Below are 24,989 nucleotides of genomic sequence, written 5' to 3' on the forward strand. Positions count from 1 at the left end.
TCGCTCCGGTATCCCGAGCGAGCCTGGCACCAGGGAGGGAGCCAAGACGGCAAGAGACGCCAGGCACGCTGAGGGTTAAGCCGGGCGGTCTTCGACTCTGCTTTGCGGCGGCGGTGGCGGCGGCTGCCTCATCCCTCCTCCTCCTCCTCCTCCTCCTCTTGAGCGACGTCGCATTACATCATCGCCCCCGGAGCCCATTCGCTGAAGGCCGGTTCCTGCTTGGCCCCGCCGAGCGCAAAGCTTGCCGCTGACCGGAGCTGGCGCCCAGCTTGGCTGACCGACCGACGGACGAGCGAGCGAGCGAGTTGGGCGGCCGGGCTCCTTCTCTAGCGCCGGCAAGGCAGCAGCGTCGTCCCCCCCCTCCCCTGCAAGCAGCCGGCTCCCGGTAGGGCTCCGCGGCCGGAGGATGGCGGAGAGCGAGTGCGAGACCCCCAGCACGCCCGGGGAGTTCGAGAGCAAGTACTTCGAGTACAACGGGGTGCGCCTGCCGCCCTTCTGCCGGGGGAAGATGGAGGAGATCACCAATTTCCCCGTGCGAGACAGCGACGTCTGGATTGTTACCTACCCCAAATCAGGTAGGAGGCGGGGTTGCGCGGCGGGCGGGGAAAGGAAAGGAAAGAAGGAAAGGAAAGAAGGAAAGGAAAGGAGGCACCCGTCCATCCCCCTCTCCCTCCATCCCTTCTTCTCTCTCTCTCTCTCTCTCTCTCCCGCCCCGCCTCTTTTCCTCTCCCGGTTTTCTCCTTCGCCCACCTGATTCCGGTGCGAAGCCCCAAATTGCTCGGCTTTTGGCCTTCTGGAGGCCGCCGGAGGGAGGGGAGAGGAGAGGAGGGGAGGGCAGCCCCCACCCCACCCCAGGTTCACCTCACAGGTTCATCTCAGGTTCATAAATTATTGGGGTGTTTTAATTTGTCTGGGCCAATAATGATTTAATTTGATTTTAACTGGTTTTTTTTAATTTTTGTATTTATGTATTTTATTGCTTGGCTGTTCACCGCCCTGAGTCCTTCGGGAGTAGGGCGGTATACAAATCAAATAAAAACAAAAAAAAAACAAAAAAAAAATATCTCTCTCCCAACCCCCAGTCAGGTTGCGAGACGGCCAGCAGAAAAGAGGCCAGCAGAAAAGAGCCTCGTCGCTGCCTGACTAGAATTCTTGGCTTCTCCTTCTTGGCCTGGAGAAGAGAGAAGAGGCGACTTGGCTTCTTCCCATGTGGAAGCATCCCTCACAAACCTCTGCGGGTTGCCGCTGGGTTTTTCCCGGGGTGGGGTTTTTTGGGTTGCCTTTTTAGGGGTGTGTGATAGGTTAACTCCCGTGGTCCTCGTTTTTTCATAATAATGATATTATAAGGTCTTGACCCTTACCTGTCTGGCTTACTTCCTTCTGAGCATCTAACTGGGTTGGACCAAGGATTAAGGCCTAAGGGAGTTGGGGGTGGGGGATGATGGGCTTGCTAGCGGCGATGCCCATTTTAAGGGCCTCGCATCTAACTGGGTTGGACCAAGGATTAAGGCCTAGGGGAGTTGGGGGTGGGGGATGATGGGCTTGCTAGCGGCGATGCCCATTTTAAGGGCCTGAAACATGCAAGGTGAAATATGTACATTGCAAATGATTTTTTTTTTCCATACCTGAAAGCTGTAGGCTGAGATGCTACGCGTTTTTATGCATTAATATTTTTTTTAAAAAAAAACCCTATTATTATCTCTTTTATTCATGAAACATGAAACTCAGGCAATTGAACATTTAAAACTGTGTCACAAATACGATTGGCTGGTGCTAATGGTTGCTACAGGATGATATTATTATTATTATTATTATTATTATTATTATTATTATTATTATTATTATCTTTATTAAATATGAAACTCAGTCAACTGAACATTCAAAAATGCATCACAAATACCATTGACTGGTGCTAATGGTTGATACGGATTGCTGCTAAATATTAATAATAATAATAATAATAATAATAATAATAATAATAATAGTAATTCAGATTGAAAGCATTGTTAGGGAGGCACTTGCACAAGAGATAACCTTTGTTAATAAAGAAAGGTCTCACTTTCAGATCAACAGAGGTGAATCACAGAGGGATTTTTCAACCTCCCTCTAGGTTACCAACACAGCTCAATGCAGATGGAGCAATTAGCCAGCCTCACAAGCTATATCAGGTCAGGCCTGGTTCCTGCTTGAATGGATAATGCTTGTTGGCTAGATGGTGGGGAGGCCGATCTTGAAGGAAAACAGTGAGCCTTGAGTTACAGGACATCTGAGAGAGAAGGCAGGTGATGCAAAGGTGGACTGGTCCATATGGATGTTGCAGAGGGAGAAAACGGATTCTTTCCTGCTTAACGTTGCAGTCTTCAGTCTTCCCATTTTCTCAGTCTTCCCATCCTCCTGACATGTTCCAGATGCTCAGGCTACAAGGGATCTCAATAGAAGCTGCTAAAATGAAAACAAAACAAAACAAGGTTATTCCAAAGCAGACAGGAAACAGTTCTTCTCATTGGACATGTGAATCAATCCATATTTATGGCGTTGCCTATCCCAGCGACACCCCCCCCCCAACCTTTCTGGCTTTGCAGACGGCCAGGGGTGGGGAGAGAAAGAGAATGGTTATGAACGAGCAGCAGGCAAGGGTGCACGCGCACTTCCCTTTGCACGATCGACAGGCACCCTCGCCAGCTGCATACATGTGCGCTTGCCTGCTGCTCACAGAAGTGGAGCTGTGCACGCATGCGTGCACTTACCCACCGCTTCCGTGGCGGGTTCCGAACAAGCCTAGGCCCAGCTGTTGGGGACCCCTGACCTATCCTGTCTCCAAGCAGAATGATGTTAGGAAAGAGCGCAGAAGTCCATTTGGGTTAATTCTTGTGGCCTAATGTTCTTAATGGCCTCTTCCTAATGAGCATGGGTACTTTCAGAATTGTCAGATTGATTTCAACCTTCCTGGGTAGGCCAGACAGGAAACATGACCAGAAGTACTAATGCTATTTTATTGTAAGACCACTTGAACAGAATTTTGCAAGTCTGAAAGAACCAAATCTGCCATGCTGTTCAACAAGACCTGAGCATTCTATAGCCTTGGGCCACTTCCAGTCCTTTGACTGTCCTTGTCTGGCTCACATCAATTGGAAATTAGAAATCAATTGCAAATACAAAGAGCGTGCTTCAGGGGGCAGGAGAAGAAGCCAAGTTGGGTCGGCCACAGCGCAGTGGCCATGTACTCCTTTCCCTCAATGTCCCAGAGATGATTTGGGAAAAACAGTGAAGAGATTTGAGCTGGGAGCAAAGAGGTATGAATTCAAGCCAGCCCCTCGGATCAGATATTGATTGACCTTGGAAAGCCACATTCTTGTAGTCTGTACTCTGCACCACGATTCCTAAGGCAGGACTTAACAGTAGGAGACGTTCTGGAAGCTGTAGGATTGCCATTCCCATTGCTTTGACATGATGGCTATTAGATGCCACCCGGAGGACCAGGTATTGCTTGGTTAAATTCATGTTTCTATATTTTTAGTTTGCTCTGTTTGCTTGCATTAAATTGCAGCTGTGGTTAACAGAAAACTGATCAGTATTTGGTAGTTCAAGACTCTAGAAAGAGAAGAGCAACAAAGATGATTAGTTAAAACATATGAAGAATGGTTGCTGGAACTGGGTATGTCTAGTTTGATGAAAAGAAGGACTAGGGGAGACAAGATAGCAGTGTTCCAATATATCGGGGGCTGCCACAAAGAAGAGGGAGTCAAGCTATTCTCCAAAGCACCTGAGGGCAGGACAAGAAGCAATGGGTGGAAACTAATCAAGGAGAGAAGCAACTTAGAATTAAGGAGAAAGTTAGAACAATTAATCAGTGGAACAACTTGCCTCCAGAAGTTGTGAATGCTCCAACACTGGAAGTTTTAAAGAAGATGTTGGATAACCATTAGTCTGAAATGAAATAGGGTTTCCTGCCTAAGCAGGAGGTTGGACTAGAAGACCTCCGAGGTCCCTTCCAACTCTGTTATTCTATTCTATTCTCTCTGAAAAAGCTGCTTAGTAAAGCAGGAGAACACATTGTTCCCAAGAGGTTAAACTCAGCTCTAGGTCTGTAAATCCTAATATGATATGTTCATTGTAGCATTGTAGCTTAATTATAAGGCACAGTTAAGGACTGAGCATTAGGTGCGAATCAGGGGTGGGTTCTAAATTTTTTTACTATCGGTTCTGTGGGCATGGCTTATTTTGTGGGTGTGGCTTGGAGGTCATGTGACTAGGTGGGCGTGGCTAGCTGGTCAGAGTCATTTCTGGAAGGTCCTCGCACTTACGACCCGACTCATTTGTTTGCTTTTAACACTGATCAGCTGTAGGACGGCCCTTTGAAGGCCCGCGGCAAGAGTTTAAACAGTTTTTTTCCCTCTAGTCATCAGCTGGGACTCAGGAGGCAGCAATAGATTGGGGGTGGGACCAAATAAAAGGTAAGAATAACGTGGGGGGGTGGGGGGGTGGGAGGGCAGGGGGCGGAGAACCGGTTTGGTGATATCATCGTCACCGCTACCAGCTCGGCCGAACCGGGAGGAACCCATCACTGGTGCGAATTCATCAGCTCCTTCTTAGAGGAGTTGTACATTGTACATTGCAAGACTAAACAGGTTGTCACGTAGGACAGCAGGAAAAAAAAGGATGCTTGAAGGCCCGGATGTTTCACATCTATATGTTTGTTTTGCATCTGCGTAGGCTACCATCCCGTCATTTTTGCTATGAAGGATTTTCCCAGTTTCTGGGCAAAGATTTAATCGAATGTAGTAGAGAAGCTACAATAGCATGCAAAAGCCCGATTAGACCAGCTGGCTGCATCTTTATTGCTTTCTGAAGTTGCACATTTGAAATATTTATGACCTGCTGCCAGTACTAAAAGCTTCTACTTGATTTCCTCCAAGCTTCAGAGAAAATTGTTTTATAAACTGCAGACGATACTGTAAATTCAGACTTATTTTTCAACCCTCTTTTGTTCTTGGGTTGCTTACGAAGCTTAAAACTGGTTGAGTTAAACCTTAGGATACAATCTTCTTAGGTGCTAAACCCCAACCACGCAAACCATAATATGGCTTATTTTAGAGTATAAATTAACCTTATATACAGGGGTGTGTGTGCATGTTTACCTTTATTTTTTATTTTATTTTATTTGTACATATTTTTAACAGAGATATACATATGTTTCATAGTTTTATATGTATTTTTTATGTTTTTTTCTGTCATTTTATATGTTATTTACCTTTTATAAAGATTTCTTACCTCTAGGGCAGTGATGGCTAACCTTTTTGCCGTCGTGTGCCAAAAGCGGGAGTAGTGGGGGGGATTGTGCGCGCGTGTGCCCACACCCATAATTCAATGCGCCCTGTCCCCCCACGTATGAGCGTGTGACCCCCCCCCACTCTCCCCCCGCTTTTTGCACACGATGGCACGGTGGGCCCAGTAGGCCCATTTTTTTGCCCTGCCCAGTCTCCAGAGCCTTTCTAGGAGCCTGGGGAGGGCAAAAACAGCCTTCCCCACTCCCCTGGAGGCCCTCCGGAAGCCCGGAAACAGCCCGTTTCCCGACTTCCGGTGGGCTCGGAAGGCCCGAAAATCAGCTGGCCAGCGCGCACATGCGTGCTGGACTGAGGTAGGGCAACGCTCGCGTGCCCACAGATATGGCTCCGTGTGCCACCTGTGGCACCCGTGCCATAGGTTTGCCATCACAGCTCTAGGGAGTTATAAAAAATAAAACAAGTAAATTTTTGCATGAGGAAAAAACAAAACCACAGGGAAAGAGTCTTAACAGTATTGCTACACGCAAAGTGGGTGCAATGTTTGTACTCCTACCTGAGGAGGACTCAAATTACACTTGGTTGGATCACTTGAGGAAGAAATGAAGACACTGGACGCAAACCAAGCCACTAAAACTCCAGACACTCCCACAAGAGATACTCTGAGTTCCTGTGGTGAGCAAGATGAACATGATAAGCTCCTATATAAATTCTCTATCCAAACTGAACATATCAAGAAAGATGAATTTCAAACAAGAAAATAAAAAGGGCAAGGGCAGCATGTCAGAACAAAAAAACAAACAAACCAGGAAGGCAGCTCCTTCCCTCTCTGCAATAGAGTACAGGTAGTCCTCAATTTATGACCACAATTGAGCCCAACATTTATGTTGCTAAGTGAGAAATTTGCTAAGGGAGTTTTGCCCCGTTGTACTTGCCCCAGCGGGTAAGTGAATCACTACAGTGGTTAATTTAGTAACCAGGTTAGTAAATGAATCTGGTTTCACCATTGCTTGTCAGAAGGTCACAAAAAAGGGATCACTGGGACATTGCAACCGTCATAAATGTGAGTTGGTGGTTAAGCATCTAAATGTAAATCACGTGACCACGGGGATGCTGCAACGGTCATAAGTATGAAAAATAGCATTTAGCAATAGCACTTAGACTTATATACCTCTCCACAGTGCTTTACAGCCCCCCTCTCAGCGGTTTTACAGAGTCAGCATAAAATGGTCATAAGTCACTTTTTTTCAGTGCTACTGTAACTTTGAACGGTCACTAAATGAAGTCTTATAAGTCGACTGCCTGTTCTCAATTTTATATCTTCCCTCAGGAAGGAAACACACAGATACCTGAAAATACCTGCCAAATTACCAGTGATGAGAAGTAAAGTAGATTAGAGTTCCCCAAAGAAAAAAGTCATGTCTCGGTGATTGGAGATTCACTACTTAAAGGAACAGAGTCAACAATTTGTAGACTAGACAAATTCTCAGGGGAAGGTACATCACCGAAATGATGAAGCCCACTGATTATTATTTCTTTCTCCTCTTTCGTGTGGTGACGAATGATACAACTAAGAACCTGAAAACAATTTCAGTGGACGATGAGCAACAAGGCAGGATAGTCAAAGCGTTAGGTGCTCAGGTGGTAATCTCATCTATACTTTCAACTGAAGGTCAACATCCAATGAGGGAACAGTGGATTTAAGAATTAAATTGCTGGCTCAAAGGATGGTGCTCTCATGAGAACTTTGGCTTTCTAAATCATGGCTTACATTACCTGCTGGAGGGCTTCCAGCAAGAGATGGATGAAGACCATAGACGAAGACCGGCAATAATACGTTCGGCAAACATCTGCTCATCCTAAAGGCTTTAAACTAAAACTGGTAGGGCAGGGTCAGAGGTGGGTTTCAGAAGGTTCTGACCAGTTCTGGAGAAACGGTAGTGGAAATTTTGAGTAGTTCGGAGAACCAGTAGTAAAAATTCTGACTGGCCCCGCCTCCGTCTATTCTCTGCCTCCCAATTCCCAGATGATCGGGAGGAAATGGGGATTTTGCAGTAACCTTCCCCTGGAGTGGGGTGGGAATGGGAGATTTTACAGTATCCTTCCCCTGCTATACCCACCAAGCCACGCCACACACACCAAACCACGTCCACAGAACCGGTAGTAAAAAAAATTTGAAACCCACCACTGGGCAGGATGACCAACTAATAGAGTTAAACCACAAATCGGATAGCAACAAGAGAAATGGTGAAGAAAGGACTCACAAGTACAAATTAAGAGATACAGGAAGCAAAAGTAGGAGAATTATAAAGGGCTCAATTAGGCTTGAGTAGCGGGTATGGACTAGAAGACGCCGAGTTTTCTTCCAACCCTATGATTTGATGATTTAGTTAGTTGTTACTTGATCTGTTACTTGTCTGAAATGGTACAGGTTTCCTGTTTGAGCAGGGGGTTGGACTAAAAGACCACCAAAGTCCCTTCCAACTCTGTTATTCTGTTGTCTACTGGACTTTCCCATATATAATTCCAAAGACAGGATGAAATTATAGGTTTTATTCATTTTGAGAATTTATATACTTTCAGTGACTCTAGGCAGCTTACAAAAAAGTTTTGAAGTTCCATCACATCTGGAGATGACTAGGTTGGAGAAGTATACACTGCAGTAAGATGCAAGAAGATAGTGTTGATCGTCTATTGATAGTAGAGAACTTTCTCGTCTCTTGGAAAGCTTCTATTTTGTCTTATTATTTTTCTTAATAATTTGCAGGCACAAGTTTATTGCAGGAAGTGGTGTATCTTGTGAGCCAAGGAGCAGATCCTGATGAAATTGGATTAATGAACATAGATGAGCAGCTTCCTGTCTTAGAATATCCTCAACCCGGTCTGGACATTATCAAGGTACAGATGAATCCTCAGATCTGTTTTGGAATTACATTGTTGATGCTTGACTGGGCTTTTATTTTCAAGCCCTGTTTAATTCCTTGATGTATTGGAATAGATCATCATTATGAATGTTATGGTTTTAATGCTTTCAGATGATACATAACTTCGTATATAATTCAATAATTTACTCCTTCGAGTGATTCTTGGACCCACTGATTATGTACTGGTCCTCTGCATCGTCTTCTGTATGAAACCCTTTGAGTACTTGAAGACTGCTTCCGTATCTCCTCAATTCTCTATTTTGAAAGCAAAGTATACCAAGATCCTTTCACCATTCCTCAGAGCAGTGTTTCTCAACCTTGGTAGCTTGAAGATGGGTGGACTTCAACTCCCAGAATCCCCCAGCCAGCAGCGCTGCCTGGGGGATTCTGGGAGTTGAAGTCCACCCATCTTCAAGCTACCAAGGTTGAGAAACACTGCCTCAGAGGGATTGATTTCCAGATCTTCCACCATCTTTGTAGCCCTTTTTTAAATTCCAATTTCTCAATTACATTTTTGGACTTGAAAGCTTGAATTCCAAATGGGATCTGACCAAGATAGAATTGAGAAGAACAATTGCTTCCAGGCAGGGGTGGTATTATTTACCTACACTACCGGTTAGCAAATGTGAGCGGGCGCAGAACCTTCCGTGCATGTGCAGAGTGTCCAAAACGGGATGTGATTACATCCGGGCAGGTGGGCGGAGCCTCCCGCTGCCACCACTACCGATTCACCCGAACCGGATCGAACTGGCTGAATACCACCACTGCTTCCAGGACTCTGCTTCAATTAATACACCCCAAAATAGCCCTTGCTTTTTTAAGATTACATCACACTGCTGGCTCATGCTTAGCCTGTGGTGGACAAGGATACCCCAATTTATTTTATTTATTTTATTTTATCAGATTTCTATACTGCCCCTCTCCTTTCGGACTCAAGGCAGTGAACAGCCAAAGTAAAACATTTGTACACAAAAGTTAAAATAGATTTAAAATAATTAAATAAGTTTGGCCCATAATTTAAAACATTTCAATTTAAAACCAATTTCAAATTTTAAAAACCCACCATAAAATCAGGACAGCCCGGCTAACTGAAAGAAATAGGTTTTAAGGGCCCGACGAAAAGTCTGGAGGTCTGGGATCACTCGTATCTCTGGGGGTAGATTGTTCCAGAGGGTAGGTGCCACCACAGAGAAGGCTCTCCCTCTGGGGGTCGCCAGCCGACATTGTCTGGCCGATGGCACCCTGAGGAGGCCCTCTCTGTGAGAGCGAACTGGCCGGTGGAAGGCAATTGGTGGCAGAAGACGGTCCCGTAAGTACCCTAGCCCTAAGCCATGGAGCCCTAATCCTTTTCATATACTCTTTTTGTTGCCCAGTTTCAAACTTTCTACTTGGTGTAATATATAGATTTAATAAATGTCCCCCCAGCACCTTCATCCAAGACACTTGTACAAATGTGTTCCTGCTGAATGACCTGAGACAGTCCCACTTGTTTTGGTATGCAGCTCGCTTACATGGGTTGACGCTCAATCCTGGCTCCAAGCCCTTCTGCCAGATCAGAAGGGAGAAATGATATAGTGTATGTTTGGGTGGCAATTCCAATAGATGGAAATCCAACAAGGTGCTGACGCCATTGAGAAAACAACACTTTAGACCAATGTTTTCCACCTTTCACAATTTTAAGAGTTATGGACTTAAGTAAGAGCCTTGGTGGCGCAGCAGACTAAAGTGCTGTTAAGTAGCAGCAGCTGCCTGCAATTACTGCAAGTTCAAATCTCACCAGGCTCAAGGTTGACTCAGCCTTCCATCCTTTCGAGGTAGGTAAAATGAGGACCCGGATTGTGGGAGCAAAAAGCTGACTTTGTATAAAAAAGAACACCGCTTAGAGGGGCCCGAAAGCCCTACTAAGCAGGTATATACAAAAGTATGAAGGCTATTGCTTAACGCATTGTAAGCTGCCCTGAGTCTCCGGAGAAGGGCGGCATATAAATTGAACCAATAAATAAAAAATAAATAAATAAATAAATAAATAAATAAATAAATAAATAAATAAATCTCTGCTGGCTAGGGAATTCTGGGAGTTGGAAGTTCACACCTCTTAAGCTGCCCAGTTTGAGAAACATTGGCGTAGACCAGGGGTGTCAAACTCGATTTCATTGAGGGCCACATCAGGATTGTGTTTGACCTTGGGTGGGTGGGTTTGGCCAGGGTGAGTGTGGCCAGCTCAACGTCACTTGTGTCAGGGGCACCTGTGGTGGCCCGAGCCCTCTGCCAGTGAAAACGGAGCTTGGGAAGGCGGTGTGTGGTCCTCCTGAGCTCCATTTTTGCTGGCAGAAGATTGCAGGAGGCAGCCCTGCCGAGCTCTGTTTTCGTTGGCAGAGGCACTGTGGGCTGGTCCTTCGCTGTTTCCCGGGTGGCCCCGTGGGCTAGATCTAAATACCCCGCGGGCCGGATGAGGCCCGCAGGCCTTGAGTTTGACATCCCTAGCTTAGACCTTTCAACTCCTCAGATACACACAGTTCCTCCACCAAGAAAATTGACTTTTTATTCATTCCTTTTTACCTCTTATTGTCCCCCTTTTTTGGGGGGGGACATGTTTGTCCCCCCTTACCCCCCTTTTTGGGGGGACATGTTTGGATATTTATTAGGCTGGCCTTTGTCAACCCTGAGCCTTTATGTTCTTCCCTGCACATTACAGGAACTGACATCTCCTCGCCTGATCAAAAGCCACCTGCCGTACCGTTTCTTGCCTTCTGACCTGCATAGCGGCGAATCCAAGGTAGCCTTCACCGGTCATCTGCGTTAACCAGGTTTTCTGACCCAGGGAGATGGGGTGGAGGGAGCATTCTGCCCAACGAATTTCTTTTCATCTCCCTAGATCATATACATGGCTCGTAATCCCAAAGATCTGGTCGTCTCCTATTACCAGTTTCATCGCTCCCTGCGAACTATGAGCTACAGAGGAACATTTCAGGAGTTCTGTCGGAGATTTATGAACGATAAGTGTAAGAATTTCCCATCTGTTTTGTTAAGCAATATCTTTCACTCTGTTTTACCTCGTGCAGGAACCATAGGACATGTGGCTTGGGGTATTAACTTGCCATCTAAGGCAGCCTCTCTCAACCCCAGCAACTTTTAAGATAGGCGTACTTCTAGAATACCCCAGTCAGCCATGATCTAAGGCAGTTTCCCAACATTTCTGGGCAAGGTAGAGGATGGGATGGTTTGTGCAAGCAGCTGGCAAGTATGCATGCAGCTCCATTTGCGTGAGTGGTGTGCACGTGCCTGCAGCTCATACAAATGGAGCACACATGCACACACTCATCCACTGAGTCAGGATAATAATAATAATAATAATAATAATAATAATAATAATAATAATAATAATAATAATAACAACAACAACAACAACAACAACAACAACAACAACAATTTTATTTCTATACCGCCCTTCTCCTGAAGGACTCGGCGGTGTACAGCCTAATTAAAAGCACAAAGACAAACAAAATTTAAAAATAATTAAAATTATTAAATAAATGGCTCAATTATAAAACCCCCAAATTTAAAATCCCACATTTAAAACTAACTAAGCCCAATTAAAGAGTTCGTGCACGCACTCTCCTGCCGTTTCTATGGCACAGTTGCAAACCCCTCACAGCCCACTCGTGGGCTGCAGCCAACAGGTTGGGGCAGGGGTGAAATCTAAAATTTGTTACTACTGGTTCTGTGGGCGTGGCTTGGTGGGGGTTAATGTGACGGTGGGCGTGGCCAACTTTTTTTTTTTTTACTTTTAAAAGCATTTTTTCTACAACTTTAAGAGGTTGCAGAAAAAAATACTTTTAAAACCCTCTGACGATCAGGCAACTCAGCTTGGATCACCAGAGGCTTTTAAAGGCATTTTTTTTTTGCAGGAAAAAATCCTTTTAAAAGCCTCTGACGATCCCAGCTGAACCGCACGATCATCAGAGGCTTTTTTCTTTTTTTACTTTTAAAAGCATTTTTTCGGCCAAAGAGGTTGTAGAAAAAATGCTTTTAAAAGTAAAAAAAACAGCCTCTGATGATCATGCGGCTCAGCTGGGCATTGGGGAGGGAGGGCGCAGGTATTTTTGCTACCAGTTCTCCGAACCACCCGCCGCCATTACTACCAGATCGGGCGATACGGTCCGAACTGGGAGCATTTCACCCCTGGGTTGGGGACCCCTGATATAAGGGATGAGAGTAGACGCTCTCTGAGCTTTGAGGACAGGCTTTGCTTTGAAAAGGCAGGGTGACCTTTTCAGAGCTAAAGGGGATGTTAGCTGGCAAATTGTAGATTGGATATGGGCACATTTAGCACCATGTGATCCTCAGGTTCTGGAGGCCCTCTGGAGGCCGGAAATGGCCTTTCTGAACTTCTGATAGGCCCGTTTTCTGCCCTCCCCGAGCCTCCACACGCGCCCTGCACTTACCTGCATCCAAAAGAGGCCGTGTGGGGACTCCTGGGAAGGGCGGGGCAGGGTGGGTGGGGCCAGCCAGGAGTGGGATTCTCCGAACTGCACAGAATCTTAGCTAAAAGTTCTCCCAAACCCCCAGCAGCCCACCTCTGATCTAGGTCCCACAGACTCATGGGGGGGGGGGGTTAGCCGTACGGAGAATCCTTGCCAGGCATAGCACAATCAGGACTGGAAAATTAGTCATTGTGAGGTTGTTAAGTGAGGAATCATGTGATCACACATAATTTTATGTGACCTTTTTTGCTGTGGTGGCTAAGCAAGACATTAGTGATCGGGACTTGTGTTCTTCCCTGCTATTGACGTTGACTTTATTGCAGGGTGGATTTGATTTAAATCGAGTTGATTTAAATCACAATTTAAATCATGATTTAAAACACTAGTAAAAAGGCTTGATTTCAATCAGCTCGATTTAAATCATAATTTTTAAAGAGCAACGGTCATCTCTGCTACTCCTTTGACCCGCTGTTGACTCACCGATAGTCCCAGTGTTGCAGAATATACAGCCTCATGCTACATAACTAAGCTCCATTTCATGCTGAATAAACGAAATTATTTATGTATCTTAAATAGAAAACTATCTTATGATAGATTTTTACCCCAAAAGTTTTTTATTAAAATAAATTCAATAAAAATCAAAAAAATCCGATTTAAATAAAAAAAATCTGATTTTTTTTTATTTTTTTAAAAAAATCATTGATTTTTATCCACCCTGATTTATTGTGAGAAGCTGGGTAGGAAGGTTGCAAATAGCGTTCATGTGAATCAGGACGCTACAACTGTTCTAATTGTAAACTAATTGCCAAGCATCCGGATTGTGATCAGATGACCGAAGTGATACTGCAACAATTGGGGGTGTGAGGACTGGTCATAAATCACCAGTCCTTTAAACTTAGAAAGATTGTTAAACACATGATTGTAATTTGATTATCTTGGAGCAGATCAAAACCTGTGAGATGGCAGGCACTGAATCGCTATCAAACCCTGGCGGTTTTTTATGATACACTAATGTACAGAAAGGGAGGCTTTGATTGTGGCACTGTGGCCACATCTAACAGACTTCCTTCTTCAGATGCTCCCGAGAACATAATGCTTGACTGCAACCCCTGGTTCCCCATTATGTTGCAACCACTGTTTGTTTCCTCATTATGTTGCAACCACTGTTGCAACATAATGTTGCAACCAGTCATCTCATGCAGGAAAAACTCCTTCCGCATGAACCTCTGTTGGTCAAACAATAGATCTGAGCAGGAAAGACTCTGGCAAAGTCCTCTCCTGTTCCATATAACCCCCTCCACTGCAAATTAGCAGCTTGTTTGCTCGATGGCAGGAAAAAAGTAGACTCCCTTAAGACACAAAAAGTCTGCTTCCCCCAATCTTGATTTGGACAGAAGACCTCATCCTGAAGAAGAAAGTCTGGACAGTCCACTTTTCTTTTGAAGGACTTTTAGAATGGTAGGAAAAATGTAGACTTCTTGATGTTTCGCCCAAACCTGACCTGGACTGAAGACCTCACCCTGGAGAAGAACATCTGAATGGTCCACTTGTCTTCTAAAAGTGGACCATTCAGACTTTCTTCCCCAGAGTGAGGTCTTCAGTCCAGGTCAGGTTTGGGGGAAGCAGACTTTTTGTGTCTACTTTTTTCCTGCCATCGAGCAATTTTAGAAAGGGGGAAAAGCCATGCTATACCCTTGCCAGTTGGCCCCAGTGATGCCCATGACACCATACCCTCCTAGGATATCCAGGAATCATATAAGATAAGATTACCATGTTGTCATTGTGGGAGTAAGGCCAGTTGGAGTTATTTTATTCGGTTGGATTTTGTTATAGGAATACGGTCATATTTTGAGAACAAAACAAAAATGCAATATGATGAGTTTTTTTGTATTCCAGTGAAAGTTTGCCCAATAACAACAATATTTAAAAAAAAAAAATCTTGAGTATGAGCTATTGTGTTTTCTGTCTCTATAGTAGGTTATGGTTCATGGTTTGAACATGTCCAAGAATTTTGGCAGCATCATATGGATTCCAATGTGCTCTTTCTCAAATATGAAGATATGCACAAGGTAATTATCCAAGCATAGCAAAGATTTTCCCCCAACCTGTAAGCAAAAAGTGTTGTGTCCCCTCACCCTTGGTTCCCTTGAAGCAAGATCACAAACTTGGCAAGAGACAGAGATGGAGGTGAGGGGTTTCCCCCTCTTGGAATTTTAGCTGGGTTAATTTTACCTTGGTTTAAAAAGTATATTTTCTAAAACTAGCTAATAATACCACTTTTTTTTTGAGTAGTACCATAAAATTAAATATCAATGGAAAGATAATTTAATCAAGAATGTAATGCAATAACTTTTATGAAGGATTTGCTATTAGAATAGCAGTTACAGTATAAAGAAGAAAAGAGAAACACATAGAAAAAGCGAGATATACAAAAATTATCACCGTTAGTTAATACTTAGTTGGGTAACCTTTAGCATGAATTACAGCCTTACAATGTCTTCCCATGGAGTGAACCAAGTCTTTTAGTTCTGCAGCTGTTATAATGTGAAACCAAGAGTGAATGGTTGCGTCTATTAACTGGGTTTTATTGCTGGGTTGCTTCTGACTAACAAGTTTCTTTAGTTGGCTCCATAGATTTTCAATTGGGTGAAGGTCTGGGCTATTCCCAGGCCATTCCAGCAGTGGAATATGATTATGTTGAAACGCCAAAAAAAAAGTGGTATTATTAGCCATCAAACCTCCAAAATACACTTTTCCCAAAAGTTTTCCACAATTTTGGCCACTACTGTAACATCATTTACAGTCGAATGTTTTATTACTTTCAGTGCCAGGAGTTTGGTAAGATGTTTGTTCCTGGGCTATCAGACAAATAAGTTAATATGTTGAACAAAACAAATGAAGTGTATGATTTGATCATTTACCACCACACCTGCTTTAAATTTTAAGGGTACAGTTTCTTTCATTTTAATTTTGATTTTAGCTGTTAGGATTTGTTTGTTGTTGTAATAGGTTTATGCTTCGCTTCTATTTTAACCTGCTCTTTATGAATGGCTATCTTGATTCGTTATCGTTGTGATTACTTGCAATTTATGAAAATGCCTTTGGTTGGTTTACAAAAACTAAAATACAGCAAATGGAAGAAAATAGATTTAAAATTCTGTCGACACAGAGGCACAGAAGGAGCAAGGAGCAGGAAGAACATGGGTTTTGGGGTTTTTTTTAGAAATATTGTTCAGGTTCTACTTCCACAATGAAATGGCAGTTGTATGTGTGCTGTTTTAAAGCCCCCAGAGTTTAACAGCCAGATGTTTGTATTTCTTTGGAGAGTGGCTGCAAGGTCAGCTGTTTGCTCCTCTTTTGATTTGCAAATAGTTGACTTGCACATGTCAATGACATCATAAGTTTTAAAGAAGAGATTGGATAACCATTTGTCTGAAATGGTATAGGTTTTCCTGCCTAAGCAGGGGGTTGGACTAGCAGACCTCCAAGGTCCCTTCAAACTCTGGTATTCTATTCTATTCTATAATTTGAGGAACATTGACAAAGTAATGGGGCTTCATAGCAGTTGTAGCTACATTTCAATTTCCATGTTGATGTACCAGCAGTCAGAATTCCAAAAATGGTTGCAGGTGAAGCAGCTGGATTCCAACTTCAGTGGAAGTGTTTCTCAGTCAACAAAGGGACCTTCTATCTTCTCAGTCTTGCTGTTGGGAACCTTCCATGTTGAGATCACATCTGACAAAGTTGGGATGAGAACTTCCAACATTGCAGCGTAACTGAGATTAAGATAGCACAATTCACGATTAGAACATTTCAGGAGGTTTGGCCCATTCCTCTGTCTTAAAACACTTGCGGTTGCAAATTATTCAGAAGACCCTCTTCACATATTATGGCAATATGGTGGGTTCAGTCTTGATTCTGCAGCTCTTCTGTGAACTCGGGAAATGACCAAGCTGTTTTTTTTTTTTTTAGGTTGACCACTAATTTTTTGTTTAATTGCAAAAGAGTAGTATCTGGGTCTGCAGCAAAGGCCTTCACTTCATCCTAGAAAGGAAATTACCATAACCACATCATACAGATTCTAAACCTATAAAAGTCTTAGAATGCAGCATCCCTTCACAGAAATCTGATAAAACTGAATGTAAATATAAGATGCTGCATCTTTATTTTAAAAAAAATAAACAATTTTTTTTTTAAATTTGATTTATATGCCACCCTTCTCTGGAGACTCAGGGCAGCTTACAATGCGTTAAGCAATAGCCTTCATTCTTTTGTATATTTTATACAAAGTCAGCTTATTGCCCCCACAAACTGGGTCCTCATTTCACCTACCTTAGAAAGGATGGAAGGCTGAGTCAACCTTGAGCCTTGGAGAGATTCGAACCAGCAGAAATTGCAGGCAGCTGTGTTAATAACAGGTGCACTAAACCCCTGTACTATCAAGGCTCTTTAAGCTCTTTAATTTAAGCAGACATAACATACATTTGTACATTAACTGGCCATTTCTGGTACAGAAACCCAGCACAGTATGCTAAATGTTATTGAATAAATGTAAATGCTACTTACATTTTAAAATACAGTTTAGACAACTGTTTTTTTAATGTTTATATATATATATATATATATTTAAAGTTGCAGAGTTAACTTTTAAGCTGCTAGCTTTAATGCAACACATAAAGTTACATAATTTTTAAAAGTTTTTTTCCTAGGGATTTTTTTTTTCTCAAACTTCTGACTCACATCAAAAAGAAAGTAAAATAGTGGAATATAATTTAAAAAGAATTAGCTTCAAGTCTAGCAGCAAAACCATTAAACCAAAATATATTTACTAATATAAACAGAGAGAAACGATGGTGCCTGCAGGTGCAGCCCCAGCTATCTTAAATCTACTCACAGAAATAAAAATTAAAATGTCTCTACAAAAATAGTCTGATTATTTAAAATAGGAGTAGAAGCCATTGCTACATGATGAACTACCTAGGGCCGTGATGGCGAACCTATGGCACAGGTGCCACAAGTGGCACGCGTAGCCATATCGGTGGGCATGCGAGCATTGCCCTAGTTCAGCTGCAGTGCACATGTGTGTGCTGACCAGCTGATTTTCGGGCCTTCCAGGCCCACCGGAAGTCAGGAAACAGGCTGTTTCTGACTTCTGGAGGGCCTCCGGGGGTGGGGAAGGCCCGTTTTTCACTCTCCCTAGGCTCGAGGCTTTCTAGGGGGCGGGGTGCATTGCATTATGGGTGTGGGCAGGCACACGCACGACTCCCCCGCACTCCCCCCACTTTTGGCACATGATGGCAAAAAGGTTAGCCATCACTGACCTAGGCTAAGCTCCTGAAACAAATTGACCAAGCTGTTTTAAAGGGTTGGGAACAAGTGACATATTCAAGCCCCAGTGCTCTTTGGGGAATTGAACTCAGGGTGATTCCTTGGCCTATTCAATCTATCCCTATTGATCCAACCAAAGGATGATTTAACACAGGGATCCCCAACACCCAGTCTGTGGACCTGCACCAGTCTGCGGCATGTTAGAAACCGAGTCACATAAACAAGTGAAGCATCCGTGGGATGCAGGCAGCACAAGAAACCATGGAGGTCTATAACCATTCGCTGTGGCCAACTTGACATGGCCAGCTCACCACAGGACAATTTACTGTGGAACCAAAGTTACACTACTATCAAAGAAATGGTGGAATAGAATCATTAAAGAAAGGATGCAAAAGGAGGAAATGTGAATGGCAAAAATATTTTTTTTAAAAATATTTTAAATAATTAAACAGAATTGTTAAATTGTCCTGAAGTGAATTGTCCCATGGTGAGTTGTTTGTGGCAAGTTGTCCTGCAATGAGTTGGCCACTGCAAGTTGGCTGGGGCAAGTTGTCCCATTCCCAACCATGGCCCCTCCGGGGATTAACCTCTCTCCATGGAACCAGTCCCTGGTGCCCCAAAGGTTGGGGGACACTGATTTAACATATATAAGAAGCTGTTCTTGCTAAGCCTGCATCAATATTTTTTTGGGCAATAACTGGTAACCAGAATGTACTTTTTTTGAACTGCCTTATTTTTGACTAATTTCTTCTCCGCAAGTCAATATCCTCTTCTCTCACAGGATCTTGCAACCCTGGTCGAACAGCTAGCGAGGTTCTTGGGCATCGCCTACGACAAAGCACAGTTGGAATCGATGGTTGAACATTGTCACCAGCTCATTGATCAGTGCTGCAATGCCGATGCCCTTTCAGTGGGCAGGGGTAGGTGTCAGACCCTTTGCAAACGTTCCCACAGGTGGAATGGCTTTAATGGTAATCCACTTTTATGACATGAGTGGAAAGCGTAGCGGTTGTCCTTTTTTCAATGCTAATTGCTTAGAGTAGTTTGAAGACAAAGAATTGGGCTATAAACCTGAACCATGGTTCAGTCAATCAGTCTGAAGCTAAAAAAAAAAAAAAAAAAAATAGAAATTAGAGGGTAGATGGGAATAAGGTGGATTTACTGATCATGGAAAGCTATCGTTCGGGAAGCCTTTAAGTCCTGTGGGCTTAGAATTGTTTTTGTTTAATTTTGAGGGATTTAAAACATGCAAGTGTTATCACCAGAAGAATTATAATTTAGAGCACTGAATGTATGGATTTGTTTTCTTCCCAGCCTCAGCAACTTCATGACTTCAAGTCCCAGAACCAGTGGTGGGATTCAGCCGGTTTGGGTGAACCAGTAGTTAAATTGTTGGCTGGCCCCTCTTTGCCCCTCCCCTTCCCTTCTAGGTGTTCCCTCGCAGCCTATTTTCACTCCCAGGAGGCTGCAGGGAGGCCTCCTAGGCCCAAAATGGGGGGCACAGGGGGAGCAGTGTCTCCCGTGGCCCATTTCTGCTCTCAGGAGGCTTCAGGGAAATGGCCTAGGTCCAAAATGGGGTGCGGGCATTTTCACTCCCCCACAGCCCATTTTCACTCCCAGGTGGCTGCAAGGAGGCCTAGTAGCCCAAAACGGGGCACGGTGTGTGTGTGTCCCCCCCCCGGTGGTCCATTTTTGGTCTCAGGGGGTGCAGGAGGCTGAATGCTGCCTGTCACACACCCTGGCCACGCCCACCATGGCCACACCCACCCAGCCAGTCATTAGGGCAGAGTTTCGGTTGTGAAATTATTTGAATCCCACCACTGCCCAGAACTCAAGAAATCTTAAAGCTGCCGCAGTTAGGAAACGCTGGCTTAGATTAAAGATACAGGGACAGATGAAAATGAACATCTAATCCAGTGTTTCTCAACTTTGGCAACTTTTTAGATGTGTGGACTGGCTAGGGAGTTCTGGGAGTTGAAGTCTTAAGTTGCCAAGACAGATTTAATTTCTTTGGCTGGAGATGACCAGCTGAACGTTTTAACTGCCGTTTGGTTAAAGGGCCATAGCAAACTCATGGATGTCTGGACGCTGCTTGGCAAATTTGCACTTCTCTTCTGCTTATAAACTTTAAAACTGTTCCTTCTCTTATTATGGGATGAGAGGACTTTGATGTATAAAATTCACTGAAATGCTACTTTGTCCGTGTTTCAGGTAGCTAGATCAGGAAAAAAAGATGCCATAATGAAAAAGGTAGTTCTCAATTTACAACCAGTTGCTTAACAGCTGTTTGAAATTATGATAAGTGCTGAACAGGTGCGTTATTACCCATAAAGCACTTTATGGCCATTTTAAAATGTGCCAATCCCCGTTACATGAACTGAATTTCAGGCCCTCGGCAACCAGCTCACCTTTATGACTGGTGGTAACATCCCGTGGTCATGTGACCACGATTGTTTTATGTTATTTGCTTCTAGCAGAGAAATTGCCCATTTGAAAGAATGGGATTGCACAAATGACCCTGGCATTCACTTAATAGCAATAGCAATAGTACTTAAACTTATATACCACTTCACGGTGCTTTACATCCCTCTCTAAGCAGTTTACAGAGTCAGCATATTGCCCTCAACAATCTGGATCCTCATTTTACCAACCTCGGAAGGATGGAAAGATGAATCAGCCTTGAGCCGGTGGGAATCGAACTGCTGGCAATGGGCTGAATTAGCCTGCAATACTGCATTCTAACCACTGTTCCGCTATCGCTCTCAGTCGTGGTGCAGTGGCATTCTTAACCACAGTGGATTCGCTTAACAACCACTGTAAAAAATGTAAAATTGGGTCCCATCACAATGGTGCCTTGGCGAAGTAAAGAATTAGGACCGGAAATGCAGTCCCAATTATGGTTGTATGTAGAAGACTGCCTGCACACTTCTTTATTGATATAGAGTGTAGTAACAGAATCTTGAAAGTCTGACAGCCTTCCCCTCCCTCCTTGTTATATCAGAGTGCGTTTATCTTGATTTCGTTCTCACCCTTTCCTGTTTTTTTCTGGACTAAATTTATGATTTCCTAATGACTGACACATATCTTCTTCCCTACACTGCCACAACTAGTTTGTGCCAGAGACCTCACTATCATGGCTACTTTTTTATCGGTGCTCAGGAGCACCATCATTCGAATGGTTAGGATGCTGTGTTGGAGGTTAGCAAGCCTATGTTTGAGACCTGCCTCGGGGCAGGGTTGAGCTCCCGTCCTTCACTCCAGCTTCTTAATGGGGACATAAAAGAAACCCCCAACTGGGCGTCTCCGGGCAATGTGGATGTCACCAGCGAATCCTTTCAACCCGGTAAAGCGTCTCGATGCTCCTGAGACGAATGCAGTTTATTGGTGCTTCATGAAAGGTTGCATATTTGAAATGCTTCAACCTTGAATTGTTTAAACTAGTTTTCCCAGAATGTGAGAACTCTTTCATAAAAGTTGAAACTTGAAAGAACTGCTTTGAGAGGGGTAAGAATACGTTTGTGCATCCGTAATACTCTTCTTTGTTTTCCCCACTAACATCTGTAACACTAGGTAACCAGAAATAATCCCTATGATGCTGTGCAGCAGGAGTAATCATGGTTCCAGGAGTGTCCATCTGGGAGCAGTGTACATATAAAAGGAGGCAGAGCTTTGATCCCACATGCATGATCATTCCCTTGACTTTTTTTGAACGCTTCCCCTGCCATAGCCCTGCTTCTTTCCCTCAAAACCAAAGTTAACCAAAATACAGAATTGTTTTAGTTCTCCTTCATTTGGTCCTGAGCACATTATACTAACCTCACAATGAATGCCATATAAGAAAGATCCCCCCCCCGAGTATTCAGATCTATTGCATTTGCACATTGCCTGCTTTTTCTGCACCCTGTTTGATTTTGTTCATCTTTCTCACGTTTGTAACAATTTTTTTTTCTTTTTTTCCAAATGCATCCTGAACATCAAGGTGTTTTTTTTTCTTGCTGTTTCTTTAAATGTGTTTCCATGCTTTAAAAAACTGTGGCCCGTTTTAACTTTTTCATTTAGCTTAATTTAATTTGGTTTATCGCAATGTACATTTTTCCTATTTATTTCGCTTTGTTTTTGTTCATTTTTATTTTGTTTTCCTTTTAGCTTATTGATCTTTGCCCAGAAGCTCACTCTCAGTTGCTGGGAAAACGGGCTCTTGGTTAGCTCACCTTCCTTCCCACTCAACCTCCCAAACCAGTTTCATGAATCAAATCATGAACGAACCCAGGTGGGTGATTCTTTGACCAGCTGTCCAAAATGGCTACCAGAAAGTAAATCTCATACACTGTATTTGCAACCTATTACAACGGGATCTAATGTTTTGGTGATTTAAGTGGAAGATCAAATCCAAACTTTGCTGAAATATCTGCACATCGAATGTGGTTTAGCATGGTTTATATCAGGGGTGAAATGCTCCCGGTGAAATGCTCCCGGTTCGGACCGGATCGCCCGATCCGGTAGCGATGGAGGCGGGTGGTTCGGAGAACCGGTAGCAAAAATCCCTGCCCACCCCCCATTGCCCAGCTGAGCCGCGCAATCATCAGAGGCTTTTTTTTTTAATTTTTAAAAGCACTTTTTCTACAACCTCTTTGGCTTAAAAATGCTTTTAAAAGTAAAAAAAAAAAAAGCCTCTGATGATCGCGCGGCTCAGCTGGAATCATCAGAGGCTTTAAAAAAAAAAGCTGCTGATCAGGCAAGTCAGCTGGGCTCATCAGAGGCTTTTTTTTTTAAAAAAAGCCTCTGCTGATCAGGCAACTCAGCTGGGATCGTCAGAGGCTTTTAAAAGCATTTTTTTTACAACCTCTTCAGCCAAAGAGGTTGTAGAAAAAATGGTTTTAAAAGAAAAAAAAAAAAGTTGGCCACGCCTACTCAGTCATATTACCCCCACACACACCAAGTCACACCCACAGAACTGGTAATAACAAATTTTACATTTCACCACTGGTTTATATTTAAGAGCAGGTATCAAAAGATGCAAAGAGGGAAGCCGGTGTCTTGCTACTTACCTCCAGGTCCACTGATTTTCCAGTTTTTGGTTGTTTTTTCTCAAGAGGTTCACCCTTTGCAGACCAGAACCACTGGAACTCTGCTTCATAGTTCGAGGATCTTGATATTGTTCAACTGGATCTGGAAAACTTGATAAGAGTTTCTCTCTTATTTGTTTTATACCCAAGAAAATCAAGGCATCTTTGGTTTCTTCCTCACTCTCTCCTTCCTTCCAGGGCTAAGTTGATGTTTACATAATGGCGTCAAGGCCATCTCCATAGTGTTCTACAAGTGGTTCAGTGCATTTCAAATGTCCTCGGGAGTTGGGAGCTGTAATAACATCTGCTATTTTAACTGTACACAGACCAGGGGTGAAATCCAGCAGGTTCTGACAGGTTCTGGAAAACCAGTAGCGGAAATTTTGAGTAGTTCGGAGAACCAGCAAATACCACCTCTGGCTGGCCCCAGAGTGGGGTGGGAATGCAGATTTTGCAGTATCCTTCCCCCAGGAGTGGGGAGGGAATGGATATTTTATTTATTTATTTATTAGTTTGATTTATATGCCGCCCTTCTCCGGAGACTCAGGGCGGCTTACAATGCTTTCAAGCAATAGCCTTCATACTTTTGTATATACCTGCTTAGTAGGGCTTTTGGCCCCCCCTAAGCGGTGTTCTATTTTATACAAAGTCAGCTTATTGCCCCCACAAACCGGGTCCTCATTTTACCTACCTCGGAAGGATGGAAGGCTGAATCAACCTTGAGCCTGGTGAGAATTGAACTCGCAGTAATTGCAGGCAGCTGGCAGCTAAATACTACTTTAACAGTAGTTTAGTCCATTGCACCACCAGGCTCCTTTTGCAGTATCCTTCCCCTGCCATGCCCACCAAGCCCACAGAACCGGTAGCAAACAAATTTGAATTTCACCACTGACACAGATCCAGTACTTGATTTTAACCAGAAGACTTAAGATGCAGCTTTGTAGCTTCCAGCAGTATTATTTCTGGAGGGACAGAGTGAAACAAGTGGTGGGGAAAGGGAGCAGGGCAATCCCATGGTTGAATACCACCTTGTCTTTCTTTGCCGTCTCCTTCCATGGTTTTCAGAGATGTCAACAAGCAGGGGCAATGGAAGCTGGACCACGGTAGATGGGGTATATGCTGAGAAAGAATTGATGGAGAGATGATGAAGGCAATCCGGTGCAGGACAACCAGATCTTCACATTTTAGATAGAACTGGATTGTATGAAGTTTTAAGTCCAACTCTTTGATTGATAAAGGTATAATTCCCACACTCCTGATGGCAAACCTTTCCTTTGGATTTGTTTTTTGCTGTTGCAGGACTGGGGATTTCCCTTTCCAGATTTAGAGTGGCCAAAAGATTCTGCAATTCGCAGGGTGATTTATGGCAGATTTTTGTTCTTCTGAAAGGTCTTCTACATCTTATAATAATCGGCATATTTTTTTTTCCCTCCCTCTGTTCCCTTCCTTTTTTTTTTTTCTATCTTTCAGGACGAATTGGGCTGTGGAAAGATATCTTCACTGTCTCGATGAATGAGAAATTCGATTTAGTGTACAAGCAGAAGATGGGAAAATGTGATCTCACGTTTGATTTTTATTTATAAAGCAACCAAATGAAAATGCATGTGTATAATACAAAGAATCTAGCTAGAAGTGCTTTCTGCATTTATTTATTCCTGGCTGGACATAGTACCATATTTGTTATGTGTATCATATTTAAAAAAAATAAATAAAAGGCCACACTGCATTGGGATGTTAACCTCAGAGAGTGTTGGGTCAGGTTAAAGGTCTACTTAGAGCAGCATTTTTTTTTTTTGCAAGTTTGATCAGTCGAAAAAGCTACTGGATAGCTTTCAAAGTTTTAAAAGCAGCAGGTATACGAGTCTAGTGCACTCTGTAATGTTTTTTTTTTCCCATGTAATCTAC

The 24,989-nt window shown here is 43.4% G+C and overlaps 1 protein-coding gene across 1 annotated transcript; it reads left to right on the forward strand.

Annotated features, from left to right (window-relative positions):
• The first annotated feature begins 406 nt into the window (after nt 1-406).
• SULT4A1 (sulfotransferase family 4A member 1) lies at nt 407-24,676 on the forward strand. The gene is made up of 7 exons (XM_070947381.1): nt 407-575; nt 8,050-8,180; nt 10,902-10,982; nt 11,082-11,208; nt 14,665-14,759; nt 18,800-18,938; nt 24,555-24,676. Exons 1-7 carry the CDS (start codon nt 407-409, stop codon nt 24,665-24,667), a joined length of 855 nt encoding a protein of 284 aa, XP_070803482.1. The 3' UTR covers nt 24,668-24,676.
• Nucleotides 24,677-24,989: the final 313 nt, after the last annotated feature.

Source organism: Pituophis catenifer, unplaced genomic scaffold (assembly GCF_029215685.1).
Source record: "Pituophis catenifer annectens isolate HBS135680 unplaced genomic scaffold, rPitCat1.0.hap2 SCAF_7, whole genome shotgun sequence".
In the NCBI taxonomy this organism is placed as follows: domain Eukaryota; kingdom Metazoa; phylum Chordata; class Lepidosauria; order Squamata; family Colubridae; genus Pituophis; species Pituophis catenifer.

Coding starts and splice junctions, on each gene's coding strand:
- SULT4A1 (XM_070947381.1), top strand. CDS start 407: ATGGCGGAGAGCGAGTGCGAGACCCCCAGCACGCCCGGGGAGTTCGAG. Junction 10,983..11,081: donor TGCATAGCGGCGAATCCAAG/GTAGCCTTCACC, acceptor TCATCTCCCTAG/ATCATATACATGGCTCGTAA. Junction 14,760..18,799: donor AATATGAAGATATGCACAAG/GTAATTATCCAA, acceptor CTTCTCTCACAG/GATCTTGCAACCCTGGTCGA.